General features: G+C 41.9%; 1 protein-coding gene across 3 annotated transcripts in view; it reads left to right on the forward strand.

The window, feature by feature from the left end:
* Positions 1–16,445, forward strand: part of LOC129436652 (histone lysine acetyltransferase CREBBP) — a 53,019-nt gene extending 36,574 nt beyond the window's left edge. Inside the window, exons 6-31 of one of the 3 annotated variants that reach the window (XM_055194894.2) lie at positions 1,380–1,604; positions 1,847–1,937; positions 2,095–2,232; positions 2,326–2,443; positions 2,534–2,702; positions 3,733–3,789; positions 4,023–4,147; positions 4,500–4,682; positions 4,945–5,259; positions 5,700–5,873; positions 7,100–7,277; positions 7,358–7,476; positions 7,594–7,833; positions 8,209–8,297; positions 8,964–9,074; positions 9,329–9,385; positions 10,620–10,697; positions 10,789–10,856; positions 10,947–11,097; positions 11,199–11,345; positions 11,441–11,554; positions 11,894–12,059; positions 12,156–12,323; positions 12,402–12,563; positions 12,654–12,935; positions 13,249–16,445. In XM_055194894.2, the coding sequence (XP_055050869.2) occupies positions 1,380–1,604; positions 1,847–1,937; positions 2,095–2,232; positions 2,326–2,443; positions 2,534–2,702; positions 3,733–3,789; positions 4,023–4,147; positions 4,500–4,682; positions 4,945–5,259; positions 5,700–5,873; positions 7,100–7,277; positions 7,358–7,476; positions 7,594–7,833; positions 8,209–8,297; positions 8,964–9,074; positions 9,329–9,385; positions 10,620–10,697; positions 10,789–10,856; positions 10,947–11,097; positions 11,199–11,345; positions 11,441–11,554; positions 11,894–12,059; positions 12,156–12,323; positions 12,402–12,563; positions 12,654–12,935; positions 13,249–15,459 (5,936 nt within the window). In that variant the 3' untranslated portion in view covers positions 15,460–16,445. The remainder of the gene's footprint in view (positions 1–1,379; positions 1,605–1,846; positions 1,938–2,094; positions 2,233–2,325; positions 2,444–2,533; positions 2,703–3,732; positions 3,790–4,022; positions 4,148–4,499; positions 4,683–4,944; positions 5,260–5,699; positions 5,874–7,099; positions 7,278–7,357; positions 7,477–7,593; positions 7,834–8,208; positions 8,298–8,963; positions 9,075–9,328; positions 9,386–10,619; positions 10,698–10,788; positions 10,857–10,946; positions 11,098–11,198; positions 11,346–11,440; positions 11,555–11,893; positions 12,060–12,155; positions 12,324–12,401; positions 12,564–12,653; positions 12,936–13,248) is intronic. The other 2 variants (XM_055194895.2, XM_055194896.2) reach the window with 2 other exon arrangements.
* Positions 16,446–16,684: the final 239 nt, after the last annotated feature.

Here is a 16,684-nt window from a genome sequence, read left to right on the forward strand (position 1 = left end):
TTTGGTTTCAAAACGAGATCTTGTTTTTAATTGTTCATTCCAATTAATATCAATCAAACTGCAGTTGGTTTGTTTTGATAAAAAACAGCCAAGTAGCACAATAAAACATGATAACATAATTTAATTACAAAATTAAAAACAGAGTTATCTCGTTTTGGAAACCAAACTCTTAAAATATAAACTGGTATGGTCCAATACACTAACAAAATTCTCTCACAAGAATATCTAAGCTTTCAAAACCTACAATTTGGCAAATGCGTTAAAGTTGAATTTTTACAACATCGCCCCACCCTTTCACTTTTCATCAAATTTCCTGTTCAATCAAATGCTCTTTAGATGCTTAAGCGTCCCGCTCTCTGTTTTTGTCACAGTACGTCTTTGGTGGACTGTGCCATAAATGAAACGCTATTGGTTATTTAAAAAAGTTTTGTTGTTGTCACCACATCAAATAATTCTTCACATTCCAAGGCACTTGCCTTTAATGTTGTTATAAACTACCGCATACATTTGTAGTTTTTAATGTAGTTACACTTTAGTTTTCACAAGGCTTACTTCATCTTTAATTCAGCTTAATTTTATTTAATTTCTAATAGTAATTGTTTAAATGTTGCGTATGCAGCCTCAGCAGATGTATGAAGTTTGATGAGATATTTACAGATGAGTGCTGCCCCCTGTAGGTCAGCCGTCACTGCAGCGCTCTCAGTGTGCAAGCACGAAAGAGCAGCAAATTCCGGCAGGCAGCAGGCCTGTAATCTGACACCGCGGGGGAGGGGCTCCACCTCTCATTTATCAGAGTGGGTGGAGCGCAGGGAGGCCCTGCTCTCTGATTGGCCAGGCGACAGCTGACTCGTTTAAATCCCCCTGTAGTGGCAACAGAAGCACGTTCTCTCCGTCTCTCATGCAGTTCTGCTCTTTGCCGCTGTTTAAATGCAACGTGTATCTAGTATAGTTAAAACGATTCAATCGCTTGTATTTACATTTTAAGAGAAAAAAAATGTATTTAGTATTTAAAATTTTTAATAAATTTAATATTAAAACAAAAAGCAAATGTGACGACGTTACTGTCATTTTACGGAGAATTGTGAGTGTCTAATGCAATGCAGCAATAGCACTACCATAAAAACATAAAATAAATATTGCATTTACTATTAATAAATAAACAATAAATAATAATTTAACTTTTGAATATGGAATATGCATCAACGTGCTTAACCTTTTTTCCATCATGTGGCAACCAGTGGTTGGATGAGAGGGGATTAATGGGAAGGAATTAACATTTTGAAATATTTTTAAACATTTTGTGTCGACTATATTGAAAAAACGGAAACACATCTGTTAATCAGCTATTTAACATTTTTATATTTGTTTTGTCTTTGCAGCGATGTTGAGCTCCCCCAACGCTGGCATGCCGGCTTCTCTAGGCCCCGTGGGCACCAGTCAGCCCTCTACACCGGCCATCAGCAGCGGCACGCACATAGACCCCAGCTCCATGCAGAGGGCCTACGCAGCACTGGGCCTCCCTTATGGGAACCAGCCGGCTTCGCAGACGCAGGTCGGAGGGCAGCAGTCAACGCAGACCCAGCAGATGCGCAACATGAATTTAGGTATAAACTTCACTTTGAATATGTGTTGATTGATTCAATCTTTCTTGTTCATTATTAACTTCATCTACTGTCATATTGAACCATTTAATAAACATGTCTGTTAAATGATGAAAAGAAACATTGAAATACAGTTAACATATCCCGAAATGTGCCACCTGACGTGATCTGTAAGCTGTACAGTTCATCGCACGAAACGTTAGATTGTGCTTCTTTATCATGTGTAATCCCTGTCACACATTCAGGCCCTAACCAGATGAACATGGGCGGAAACGGTTTGGGTGATCAGACGACCCTTCACACTGATTCCTCTCTCCCTCCATCCCTCAGCAGCAAGTGAGTCTTTTCACCTTTCATCCTTCACCTTTAACCCCAACCATTCAGTCATATAAAAGACAGATATTGCAGCAGGAAATGTTCATGTAAGATTGGAAGATGATAAATGTATTACATATTTCGAGTGATTTATGAATGCATGATCCCACCCCTACAGTCAGATGATGTCCGATGGGTCGAGCATGGGCGGCGCGGGGAACCTTCCCACCGCGGCACCGCTCTCCATGCCTGGCATGAAGAAGCCATGGCACGAGCATGTCACTCAGGACCTGAGGAACCACTTAGTCCACAAGCTGTAAGTCTGACAGGAAGTCATCATAATAGTTTATCAAAATAAAGTTAATCTTTACTTACGTTCTCATGTGCATATTTCTTAAACACCACGCAGAGTTCAAGCCATATTCCCCACACCAGACCCTGCAGCACTGAAAGACAGACGCATGGATAACTTGGTCGCTTACGCTCGTAAGGTCGAAGGGGACATGTTTGAGTCTGCCAACAGCAGGGTAAGTTTGCTGAACTATCATGCTAATTATCAAACACCTGTATTTTTGTAGTGCTGGCCTGTTTTTAACTTAAAATGGTTTTGTATTAAGGACGAGTATTACCACTTCCTGGCTGAGAAGATCTACAAGATCCAGAAGGAGCTGGAAGAGAAGAGGAAGTCCAGGCTGTCAAAGCCACCCATGGGTGCTCAGGTTCCACAGCAGCCTGGCCTTCCGCAGCCCAACGCTATGGGACCCACACAAGCCATCCGGCCACCAAGTTAGTATATTTATTTGATGGCTTCTTTTTCTGCCATTGCATAGTACCCCACGGTTTAAGTCGGCTCACCTTACTTTGTCTTGGTTAGCTTTTCCATCAAGTTTAGTAACATTTCAGTGTGGGAGGGATTATAGGTGTGTCGTTATATTTGCCCTGCTTACTGCTGTGACTTCATACAAGAGAGAGCGTCGTTGTACATTCCCATACATTTATTTATTTTTCGGTCCACCAAACAATTAAAATTGACCACCACAAATAGATGCTTGCACATCGCGTTTATCACTACCTCTGTCTCACACGATGTACAAACAGCGGAGCTACACGTTTAAGCATATATGCAGACGTGCGCGTCACGAATGTGCCGCCACAAACTGCAAGTCTGGAAAAAACTGGTATGGTGGTCCGGGCTCCAGACTAACTTTTTTCACTAGGAGCACAGTGGCCCCCAACTGGAAATTTTAGGGGCGCAACCAGAAAATTTAGGGGCACACACTGTAAATCAACATGCTAACCAAATTCTCACATTTCTACTAATTTCCACTGTATTACTAATAAATACTTTAATGATAGATGCAGAAAGTACAATGTGCTGTTTCAAATTCAGTGGCACATCACAAAAAAGGTCAAATTTACTGGTCGCACATGTGCGACTGGATGTAAAATTCAGTGGCACACTCTAAAATTTTGGTGGCAGTCTGGAGCCCTGGTGTTCATGATTTTCAACCTGTGGATGTTTTTCATCGCATAAAGGGAGTTTGGGAATTTGCAGCAAAGCACAGATGACAACAGGTTTACCTGAGACAGTGCAAGCTAGCAGAAAGCTAAAGCTAATTATAATGCTAAAGCGTCATAGCGATGACGCTGGTAGTGACAATTCTGTCAGACCAATCAGTGATCTACAGAGTTTTCGGGTCACTTTTGGTATCAGCTCGGGTACTATGCAATGGAAAAGCGCCATTAGTGTTTGGGTGACTTATTTTTTGTTTTGGGTGAAAATGATTAAATCTCAAAATATCACTCATTTTCACAGATGGACCTATGCCCAATGTGCCAAATCATTTGATGGCCCGCATGCAAGGCCCCCAAGGTATTGTGTCTTTTTTGTATTTAACTCGACTTGACTGATGAAGTGTACATGATGACGCCAGAAATATTTATTTTCGTAAATACTATTAATTTTGATTTCATGTTTGTTGTTTAAAATAACATTTATATGCTTTGTGCTGTTTTTAATGTTTCAATATAAGCTCCACAAGGCAAGACCTGCTTACACCTGTGTTGAGGAGTACTTTTATAATGCGTTTCTATTATCTTTTGCAGGGATGGGACAGTTTAACCCTGTGACGATGCAGAACGTACAGATGTCCCAGTCCCAAGGGGCAGCCCCACGTGCAGTGTCTCCCATGACCCACCCTGGACAGATGAGCATGGGCTCTGTCCCATCGGTAAGCATCGGCTCATTTTAACCAAGAGTCAGACGAATCTATAATGTGGCATTTTATAATTTTGGTTTTAGTGTCAGTAATACTGTTACAGCTGTTTCCTGTTATTTACTCGTGATCTACATTTTACAGTCCCTCCAGTTTTTTGTGATTCTGTGATCGGAAATGTTGCAGTATTATTATTACAGTATTATTATCACTGACTGTTTATTTAATTATTGAATTGAGAACTTCTTAATAATTTAATATTAGGCAAGCTATCCTAAGTAGAGAGAAATTTAGAAGAAAATTATTAGTCATTTTGATTGCATAATATATGCAATTAGCTAAATGTTGATCTTATTGTTTTTTGCAGATGGGTATGTCACCCTCCAGGATGCAACAAACACCAGGCATGATGGGAGGCCACCCAAACAACATGGTGGGCCAGACGCCCAGTCAAAACCAGTTCATGAACCAGCCGTCATTCTCTGCCTCATCCACAGGCATGAATGTGAATGTAAACCAGGCCCAGCAATCAGGACAGTCTGCCGTGCAGGTAAGTACTCGGATCCTTTTACATATCCTCTACTCTATTCCTGTTTATAATAATATATCTACATTAATACTAGAGCGCTCAAATGAAAGCATTGTTCTTATATCATAGGTGATTTTTAAATGTATGCTTAAAGTATTCAAAGTTTAAATAAAGCACCTTGATTTGATATTCTTTAGTAACATGAATATGTTTGGAGGCAACAGTAGTTTGAGTGTGTATGTTCTATATCTGAGCCGGTAAGCCCTACATATTTCCTCTACAGCAGAACTCTAACCTGTCCCTGAATGCCGTGGGCTCCCTGGGCCCCCAGTCCACTCTGCGCTCCACCCCTCCTCCGCCCTCCACCCCTTCAGCCGCTGCTAACCTACAGCTGCTCCAGACCCAGCCTTCCACGCCGGCCTCAGCTGGGGGCCAATCCACGCCCACCCACATCCCCAGTGGTTTGCCCCGCCCTCCCTCTGTCCTGGGCTCCTCCCCTGCCCCTTCCCACCCGCTCACGCCCCTGCAGTCCCAGCCTGAGCCCTCCCTGCAGATGCAGCAGCCCAGTTCTGTGCAACCACAGCAGCCCAGCACTCCGGTGAGGATGGCCGCCAAAATACAGCCTCGTTTTAAACTAATGTTTTACAACTGTCTTATGTGGCTAGTCTCACGTGTGCCATTAGCACATTTATCCTTTCAAATTCCGATTGTATTTCCTTTAACCTTGAATTATTTTGTTTACTTTATTGACACTGAATGCATGGCACTCTGCTTGTGTTAGCAACTGGGTCAATGTTTACCTAGTGACACATTAATTTGCATCATCTTACCTTTGATAACTAACCTTGGAAAACGTTGACTTTCCTTCTTTTAAAAAGTATTGAATACTCCCAATTCATTTTGCTATCTTTACTATACATGAATATGTGCTTTGTTGCATTTTGCATATCGTTTTTTCCCAGATATCCTTGACACGAGAAAGACCTGAACAATAGTTAAGAACTGCTTGACTTGATACATTTTCTGTTTTGTATTTAGCTATCTCAGATGGCCGCTAGCGTTGATAACAGAGTACCCACGCCTGCGTCTGTGGCAGAGAGTCACTCCCAGCAGGCTTTACCTGACTACCCTGCTGCTGAACCCAAATCTGAGCATCAGGAGGACCAGCAGGAATTTGAGTCTGGAAAGAAGCAGATTGAAGTCAAGACAGAGGTACGACATCATTTCTGAAAAAATTAATCAACTTTAACATTTATATTATAATGTAAATTATACAGAAACATGCGTTTCTCCAAGTAGCACAGAAAGGAACAATGTTTTATGGTTTCTAGGGCTGCATAACGATTAAACGCAACTAATCGTTTACAGAATAAAAGTTTTCGTTTACATCATATGTGTGTGTATTGTAATTGTGTATATATAAATACACACACATGAATATATATTGTTTCTTAAAATTATACATGCATGTGTGTATTTATATTAGGCCTGTCAAATAAAATATTTAATGTAGATTAATCGCATGATTGTCATGAGTCAACTCGTGATTAATCGCAACTTAAAGGTACGTTTTTCAAGTTTTTAATGCGCTAATCAGCATAAGTGTGGACAAATATGTATGCTTTATGCTTGTGTGCATGCTTCAGATGTGTCGGTTAGCGCAAGGAAGATTGTGTTTTTTTAGTCTTGTCGATCTTAATAATGTTTTTAAAACAAAAATCAGGTCCCGAACTTTATTTCTCTTAATAACTATTTTTAACATCAAGCAAGTCCTGCATTTTATTTTCTAATTCCTGCATGTACCGAAACCAAAATCTCTGACGCGAAAGTGGATGGACACGCTTTCTTTGTATTAGTTTAGCATTTAGGATGGTACACCACTCAGAAAACGTACTTATAAAGATCATTTTAGATGTTTGATAACTATTTACTGTTTAAGGCTGCGTTTCAATTTATCCAACAACGTGCTAGACCTAGGGTCAAAAAGAATTTGCACGTTGCATTAATCGCACGTTAATAAATAAGTTTTGTTAAAATACATTTTTGTTAATTTGTTATTACAAACACTTTAATTTTGACATAATATACTCGATACACTTACATATGATATAAACACAAACTTTTATTCTGGAAACGATTAGTCACGATTAATCGTTATATCCAGGAATAACCAGCAGTTTAACCAACATATATTTTAGTAAAACATTTTATTTAGATATAAAATTTCACATAGGGATATCTTTGAACATTGCAGGTGTGGTGCAAACAATGCATTGAATGAGGATAATAAATCAATTCAGACAGTAATTTTAATCAGTAGTGTTGTTTAAACTTTGGTCAAGATTTTTTCCTGACCAGAAAAATCACAAATATTTTAAGTATTCAATAAATCACCTGGCACTCGTGTGGTGTTGATTTTGCTTTTCATGTGTCGACAGGATGAAGACGTCAAACCTCCTCAAGTGAAGGAGCAGCCAGAGACTGTTGAAACTAAATCAGAACCGATGGAGGCGGATGAGAAGAAACCAGAGTTAAAGACCGAGCCTAAAGAAGAGGAGGTGTCCAGCGCCAACAGCACCACACCCTCCGGCCAAGCCAGCCAATCACGGAAGAAAAGTAAAAACTTCAGTCTGATAAACAATTCAGTTCAAGTGTCTTAACTTCATTGTTGATAACATCTTGATGGTTCCCTGCAGTTTTTAAACCAGAGGAGCTTAGACAGGCCTTGATGCCAACTTTAGAAGCGCTGTATCGGCAAGACCCAGAGTCCTTGCCCTTTCGCCAGCCTGTGGATCCCAATCTACTTGGCATCCCGGTAAATATATATTCATTCTGTTTGTCTTGATATTCAGAGGCCAAGCACATGCTGAAGCTTTAATTTAAGTGTATGATATAATTCACCATGTATTTTTATATTTGCTCTGTTTCTTAGGACTACTTTGACATTGTGAAGAACCCTATTGACCTTTCCACCATCAAGAGGAAGCTGGACACTGGCCAGTACCAAGAACCCTGGCAATACGTGGATGATATTTGGCTCATGTTCAACAACGCCTGGCTATACAACCGCAAGACGTCCCGCGTCTATAAGTACTGCTCGAAACTGGCTGAGGTCTTCGAGCAGGAGATCGACCCCGTCATGCAAGGTCTGGGGTACTGCTGCGGACGCAAGGTGAGTATTTCAAATAATGATGACCGCATCACAAAATATATGGATTGGCCGTACACACAAAACCGCAAGGGTGTCATTTTCAGATTTATATACTCTGGAACCCAGTTAAAAAAAAAAATAGCAGTTTCAGACTTTCAAAATGGCGGATTCTTCTAGATGAAAACGCAGATACTGTACAAATGTTTTATGTATACTAGAGGTCTTCTACCCAACCCGAAATGACCTAAATAACTTTTTACTTGAACCTGAGGTGTATAAATTTTTTTTTTAAAGAAAGGCTTGAGACGAACCCAAGAAAATTAGACCAGAGAAATGGAAAAGGCTTTTGTCTGTGAATGTAATCCTAAAGATTTGCCTTATTTGTGTCCTCCACAGTACGAGTTTTCACCTCAGACGCTGTGCTGCTATGGTAAACAGCTCTGCACCATATCCAGAGATGGCACGTACTACAGCTACCAAAACAGGTAACCGATGGCATGATCTATGATGAGGGAAATTGAAAAGGGAACGTTGGAGATTTGGACAGGGATGCACTGATAAATCAGGCTTATTATCATTCACGCTCATTCATGTAGATGTGGGCCACCTTTAGCTGACCCTGTATTGATTGCACAACAGTCATAAAGTCAGACTCAATGTTTAAATGACATTTAAGTACAATTGAAAGCAGTTTATGGATCATCCTTGTAGGATTTAAACCTATAACCTATCAGTTATCAGTCCAGATCTCTAGGCTACACCACCCTGAGTTCAGCCTCCGTTAATTAATATGATTGGTAATCTACGGTGCATCACATGAAAAACTCCATCTTCCTGTGTGACTTCATAGCATGCGTCTTACCTCCATCACATCATCTCATTTCTTAGTTGTACTGTACAGTGACTGATTGTCTTGACTGATTTCTGTAGTTTTTTTGTTAATTTTTCATTCATGGGTTAGTTTACCCATTTGATTAATATTTTGGGTGAACTACCCAATTGCATGACGTAACATCCCATCATTTGTTTTGATATGAATGCTAACGTGTCCTGCCTTGGCCTGTCTGCTGTGTGTTGTGTCTCTCTCCCCTGTTCTGCACTCTTGTGCCGCTCGCCGTGTGCCGGTTTGCCTGTGCTCTTGTGTGCCGCAGTTCACCCAAATATGGCCTTGTCGCCGACAGGTATCACTTCTGCGAGAAGTGCTTCAACGAGATCCAGGGCGACAGCGTCACCCTGGGAGATGATCCCGCACAGCCCCAGACGTACGTATTTCCTGTCACCTTTGAGTTTTAAAAACATAATTAGGGCTGTAAATCGATTCATGTTTTTAATCGTGATTGAGCAAAATTTTTATTATCAGTCCGTTATTGACATTGTTACATGCATTGATATGTGACCCTATCTGTGATATCCTAACCTGATAATCTATTGATGGCGCATTAAAGCTTGAGTCAGTTTTAAAATAATTTATAGTTAGATTTATAGCATGTAATAAATCTTGTTTATTGTTTTTTAGGATGATATCCAAGGAGCAGTTCGAGAAGAAGAAAAATGACATGTTGGACCCTGAACCGTAAGTCACAAAATCTTTAATTGCGCTTTTCATCTGGTTGTGTTTGGGAGTTATCTCATGGCAAGTGTAAATACCGTATTTTTCAACAGTTTGCAGCTTTTCTTTGTGCATACTAGGACAACCTACATCACTTGCACTGCATGGTTTACTGTATCTCACAATGCACTGCATTAGAATGTAGGGCAGTGATTAATCGTGATAAATTGCATACAAAATGAAAGTTTGTGTTTGCATAATGTATTATGTTTATATAAATATATGCATACATGTATGCATTTAACCCTCCTATTATGTTTGGGGTCAAATTGTATATAAAAAATTAAAATTATATTATTCCTACAATTTAATTTAAAATCTGAGGTTATTTAGCATATATTAAACTATTTGGATTCAATTTGAACCCAAACATTAAAAGTGTTGCTAAAATTTGAACATAACAGGAGGGTTAAGAAAAAATGTTATTTATATATAAATTAGTTTTAATATATAATATAAAATGTGGGTATAATAAAAATCCAAAATATATTTAATTTTTTAAAGTGGTTGCATAACGAAAAAAAAATTAATCTAATTAATTAGAGGCTTTGTAATTAATTAATCAAAATTAATCACATTTAATCACATATAAATATTTGACCTGAGAACATTGAGAAGTAATTTTTTCACATGGATTTTTAGTATACCATGAATAATGACTGAATACATAAGCTTAAGCAACAAAATATTGTTTATTTTTGTTCAACCAAGTTGTTGTACTCGGAGTCAGGCTAACGTCCACGCTAGATGCTATATGTTTTGCATTGAGATAATACTTGAGGCTCTAATTTATACATAATTATTATACACACACGTGCATGTATATGTCTAAGAAATATTTACTATACATTTTTATATTTATATATTATATTATATATAAATATGTAAATATATTATTTTGTAAAATTATACATGTATGTGTGTATTTATATATAAATAATTATTGTACACACACACACGCGATGTAAACAAAAACTTTTATTTAACTTTTATTTATCTTGCTATAAATTGTTATGCAGCCCTAATTTTGTATGCGATTTAATCACGATTAATCGTCAACAGCCCTATTGGAAAGGCTTACTTGGTACTTTACAACAAATAAAATGCAACTTACAACAGATGCTGTAGCATATGTTATATCCAGAATTAAGAAACATGACTTAAATTATTAAATATATATACATCGTCTTTCCCACAGCTTCGTTGAATGTAAAGACTGCGGCAGGAAGATGCATCAGATCTGCGTCCTGCATTATGATGTCATCTGGCCAACAGGGTAAGTGATTCATCCACCTGTACTCCTGCAGTTCACTGTGAAGTAACGTGACGTTCCCCTCACGCTTGTTTTTGTTCTTCCCCCAAAACAGTTTCATCTGTGACAACTGTCTGAAGAAGTCAGGAAAAACGAGAAAAGACAACAAGTTTTCTGCTAAGAGTAAGCACCTCATTTGTTGTTCTTTATACTTCTAGCTGTCTGCTGCAGAGTGAAGTAACCCTGTGTGTGTGTGTGTGTGTTTGTATTCAGGGTTGCAGACCACACGGTTGGGCTCGTACATTGAAGACCGAGTAAATAAGTACTTGAAAAGACAGAGTCACCCTGAGGCCGGAGAGGTGTTTGTGAGGGTGGTGGCCAGCTCTGATAAGACCGTAGAGGTCAAACCCGGGATGAAATCCAGGTACAGACACTTGAACGAATATACAATTAAAAGATTGTGACTAAGAGGCAAATGGGTTTTTTTGCGTGTGAGATTATTCGCATCATATCATTTTTCTGCAGGTTTGTCGACTCGGGGGAGATGTCAGAAACCTTTCCCTACAGAACCAAAGCACTTTTTGCATTCGAGGAGATTGATGGAGTGGATGTGTGTTTCTTTGGCATGCATGTCCAGGAGTATGGATCCGACTGTCCTTTTCCCAACACAAGGTAGTATTTAGCTCAAATACTGATTGGTTCGAAAACAAAAAGTAAATCATGTCTTGAAACACCTAAATATACCATGCGCACTTTTGTCTTTCCAGACGGGTATACATATCATATCTCGACAGTATTCACTTCTTTAAGCCTCGGATGCTAAGAACTGCAGTTTACCATGAAATTCTCATCGGTTACCTGGAGTATGTTAGGAAACTTGGGTAAGTTTAAGTACGACGTTGATAAATGTTAGCATTCACTCAAGTTTCACATACAATAAGTTAAACTTAACGTCAACATCGACTATAAGTAAGCCATTCATAGATTTATTCCCCTGATAAGTCTTTACTCTTAATAAGTCTACTAAAAAAGCAGTATAGACTTGTTCATAAGTTAAGGTCATAACTGATTTTAAGTGTCATCTAGTGGTGAGATTGTGAATTGCAACAAACAATTCACAGCTCACCCCTTCCTTTCGAAACGCATAGAGAAGCTACGGTAGCTCCCACGGGACACAGGATGTCGTCTTGTGCACTAATAGGGATTTTTTCCATCCAAAGGTATACGACTGGCCACATCTGGGCCTGCCCACCAAGTGAAGGTGACGACTACATCTTCCACTGTCACCCTCCTGATCAGAAAATTCCCAAGCCCAAGAGACTTCAGGAATGGTACAGAAAAATGCTGGACAAGGCTTTTGCGGAAAGAATCATTAATGACTACAAGGTAAGTTATAATAAATGACTTTCTATTGATACTGGGTTAACATCTTTTAGACTTCCTGACAGATACGATTCATTAAATGACTATGCGTTATACAAGGACATATTCAAGCAGGCCACAGAAGACCGGTTGACAAGTGCCAATGAACTGCCCTATTTCGAAGGAGATTTTTGGCCTAATGTTCTTGAGGAGAGCATCAAGGAGCTGGAACAAGAGGAGGAGGAGAGGAAGAAGGAGGAGAATACAGCATCCACTGAGACGACAGAGGTTAGTTAGACAGCCAAACTGTGATTGAAAACCTACAGTTGCTTTTAGCCTTTCGTTAAATGTTATCCATTTCGACAGGGAACTCAAGCCGACAGCAAGAACGCCAAAAAGAAGAACAATAAAAAGACCAACAAGAACAAGAGCAGCATGAGCCGAGCCAACAAAAAGAAGCCTGGGATGCCGAATGTAGCTAATGATTTGTCCCAGAAGCTTTATGCAACAATGGAGAAGCACAAAGAGGTTTGTCCCAATTCTTTAGGTACATGGATAAAATAGCATTTATTCCACAGGCCTTAATGCTAAATCTTTTTAATTCTAAATAAAATATAGGTCTTCTTCGTGATCCACTTCCATGCTGGTCCAGTGGTCAACACTCTGCCTCCAATAATGGACCCTGACCCGCTTCTGAACTGCGATCTGATGGATGGCCGTGATGCATTTCTGACGTTGGCCAGGGACAAGCACTGGGAGTTCAGTTCTTTACGTCGCTGCAAATGGAGCAGTATGTGCATGTTGGTGGAGCTACACAATCAGGGCCAAGACCGATTTGTGTACACTTGCAACGAGTGCAAGCACCATGTAGAGACACGCTGGCACTGCACCGTTTGCGAGGTCAGTCCTTTTTTTATGGCTTTGATAGAACAGTTTGGGTTACTGTTCCCTACCTAGTGGATTGTTTTTGGATGTAAGCATTGTCAAGTAGTTAGGAGTCCTAAGCTCTGAAACTAAAATCGCTTTTTTTATAAAAATTGAGCAAGCTACTTAACCCTAGGTTGCTCTATTAGGCCTTAAATATTACCATGAGGTGTAAGGCTAGTCTGTGGATAAAAACAAATTCTTTTTGCCTTAGTTATGCCATGTTAAGTGAGAAATCTATTCTGTGAAGTATTCTGAAAACACGATTTCCACTTCTGATCTCTTTCAGGACTTTGATCTATGCATTAACTGCTACAACTCCAAGGGCCATGAGCACCAAATGGTGAAGTGGGGTTTGGGCCTGGACGACGACAGCAACAACCAGGGCGGCGAGGCTAACAAGAGCCCACAGGAGAGTCGACGCCTCAGCATCCAACGCTGCATCCAGTCGCTGGTGCATGCCTGTCAGTGCCGCAATGCCAACTGCTCTCTGCCGTCCTGTCAGAAGATGAAGAGGGTGGTGCAGCACACCAAGGGTTGCAAGCGCAAGACCAACGGAGGCTGCCCTGTGTGCAAACAGCTGATCGCATTGTGCTGCTACCATGCCAAGCACTGCCAGGAGAACAAGTGTCCCGTGCCATTCTGTCTCAATATCAAGCACAAGCTGCGACAGCAGCAGATGCAGCAGCGGCTGCAGCAGGCGCAGATGATGCGCCGGCGTATGGCGCTCATGCAGGGCAGAGGAATGCCTCAGAGTCTGCCCTCCCCAACTACCTCAGCAGGTCCGGGGACACCCAACTCTCAGCAACTGCAGCAGCCTAATACACCCCAGACCCCGCAGACGTTACCCAGCCAACCCCAGCAGCAGCCTCCGCATCAGAACGTGGCTGGTATGGTGCAGGCATTCCCCAACCAGTCGCCTACGCCAGGGTCCCAGGGAAAACCAGGACCACAGTCCTCACCTCTGCCCCAGCAGCAGTCTCCTCTGCCCATGCCTCCACAACAACAGCCACAGCCCTCTCCACAGCAGCAGGCAGCAATGAAGGTTGCAAAACAAATCCAGATTATGACCAAAAACAAGCAGCTCCAACAGCCGCAGCAGCCAGACTATAGAATGAATATGAACGGGATGCCAATGAATCAACAACCCCGCATGATGCCTAACATGCAGATGATGGGCCCACGTGGTCCTCAGATGGTTCAAAACATGCAGCCTGGCCAGTGGGCACCAGGGATGCCAGTGCCCATGCAGAATCCGCAGGCGCCTCCACCGCAGCAAGTTCCCCCTCAGCAGATGGCTATGGCCCCACAGCAGCAGCCTCAGGTAACGCAGACACCCCAACAGGCCCAGCTTATGCAGCGTGCAATGATGCAACAGCCGCAGCGGCAGATGCAGGGTGTCATGCCTCCCCAGCAAGCGCCACCACAGGCTCCTCAGCAACAGGGCATGCAGCAAAGAGGATTGACCAGCAGTATTGCCCCAGGAGCATTGCAGGACCTGCTACGTACCTTGAAGTCACCGAGTTCCCCTCAACAGCAACAGCAAGTCCTAAATATTCTCAAGTCAAACCCCCATCTCATGGCTGCGTTCATCAAACAGCGGACTGCAAAATACCAGTCTAGCCAGCCACAGCAAGCGCAGCAACAGCAGCAGAATCCACAGGCAATGCTCGCAGGTCAGCCAGGAATGCCGAACATGGCTGCCATGCAGGCCGGCGGTGTGCCAAGACCCGTCATGCCCCCTCAGCAGCCTCAACCGGCCGCCACCCAGACCATGGCCGGCCTCGGACCCCAGGCGCAAATGATGAATGCCGCAAACGGAAACCAGCAGATGTTCCGTCGCCAGGTCATGCGTCAGATGCCTCCGGGACCACAGAGATTCCCGCAACCAGGCCCGGCTAGTTACTCTCAAATCCGGATGCAGCAACAGATGAACATGCAGGGAGGTGCTGGGCCTATGGGTCAGATGGCACCCATGGCTCAAATGGGCCAGCCCACTATGAGCATGGAAGCCCAGCAAAATTTGCTGCATCAGCGCTTGCTGCAGCAGCAACAACTGCAGCAGCAGCAACAACAACAGCAGCAGCAGATGATGAAGCAGCAGCAGATGGGTTCGCCAGCACAGGCCACTTCCATGAGCCCTCAACCCCATATGCTTGCTGGGCAGCAGCAGGCCATGGCCAACACGCTGGGCAACCAAGTGAGGTCTCCTGCCCCATCGCCCCGTCCCCCCTCCCAACAGCAACCACATTCCAGTCCGTCCCCACGCATGCAGCCCCAGCCCTCGCCGCAGCACGCCGCCTTGCACTCCAGCTCCTCTCATCCCAGCCTGGCGGGGCCCATGCCCGGTCCCATGGACCAGGCTCACCTGTGCACACCCGAACAGAGCGCAATGCTTCCTCAGCTAAACGCGTCGAACAGTGGAGGGTTGACCAACGACTTGAGTATGGTCGGGGACACCACGGGAGACATGTTAGAGAATTTTGTAAAGAATTTGTAGCATTAAAAAGACTTCTGTAAGGAGATACTTGTGTTTTCGGCACATGTTGTACTGAAATCAGAGACGTCGGCAGAAATGCGACGAGGTAATGGACTGTACAAGGTTTACACAACCGACGGACTGCTTTTCTTCCGTGTTGGAGGGATTAAAATAACTATTTAAAGAGCAGAATCACAAAGGGTTTTTTTCTTGGGAGGGATGGTCCGACCAGCTGTAATTCAATCCTGGTTCATGCGTTACGTTTTTTTATGATTTTTTTTCTTTGTTTTTTTTTCTCGGGGAGGGGTGTTGTTTTTGGAATATGGACTTTTTAATGAAATTTCTCAAGGTAAAATATTTGATTTTATTATCGAAGACTTTCGTTTTGTATGTTTGCAAACTGAAATGCATTTTTTTTCTGTGTGTGTGTGCTCGTTTCGGGACTGTAAAATATTGTGGTGTGGAATCAGGATCAATCCTCATTCCCATCTGATACGTATTCACATTTACCAGGTTTGGAAAAGGACACGCAGCCTTTTTCTCTCCGGACTGTGGAGTTTGTACAGAGGACCTGTATTCATTTGTACAGAAAAGGAGCCTTGGCTACTGCACACACACGAACACGAGCAATCTGTGAAAATTGCTCTTATTTTTCAAGGTGCCCAAATGCGTTAATTTATTGGCCTGAATTTAGTAGTCGTTGCTTAAGATGTAGGAAAACGTTCCTCTTGTTTTCTTGTTTGATCTCTGAAACATCGATGATGTCCCCTCCACCTCGCTTATGAGGCCGGAGTTTCGTCTAACTGCTGATTTCTTCAAAGAGTTCTTCAGTCGACCTTTTTCTTTCTCCACGAAACTTGAATTGAAGGTGAACGATTCTTTCATGTAAATCATGCAGCTCGGTGACACTGTAAATAAAAGGAAAAAAGAATGAGATCGCTGTATAAACTGGTTAAGAACTTGTTTCGTACTTATATACCATTGTTAAATAAACTGTGTGCAACAGACGCCTTCTCTTGATTTTTACTCTCTGTGCATAATTTGTGGCTCTCAATTTGAACAGATCATGATCTAAATGAGATGTAAACCTGTGTCCTAACCAGCTGTTCAACCAAATAGAAGCAAGGCCATATGTGCTATAGGTAATTATATCTGCAGATCTTCAGTAGCTACATCAGGATGCCGAGGAGTGTGATGATAGCAGAGTGAATTGAGTCATACAAGTGATTCGAGTCTTTTGATTCTA

The sequence above is a fragment of the Misgurnus anguillicaudatus genome, chromosome 19 (genome assembly GCF_027580225.2).
Source record: "Misgurnus anguillicaudatus chromosome 19, ASM2758022v2, whole genome shotgun sequence".
NCBI lineage: Eukaryota > Metazoa > Chordata > Actinopteri > Cypriniformes > Cobitidae > Misgurnus > Misgurnus anguillicaudatus.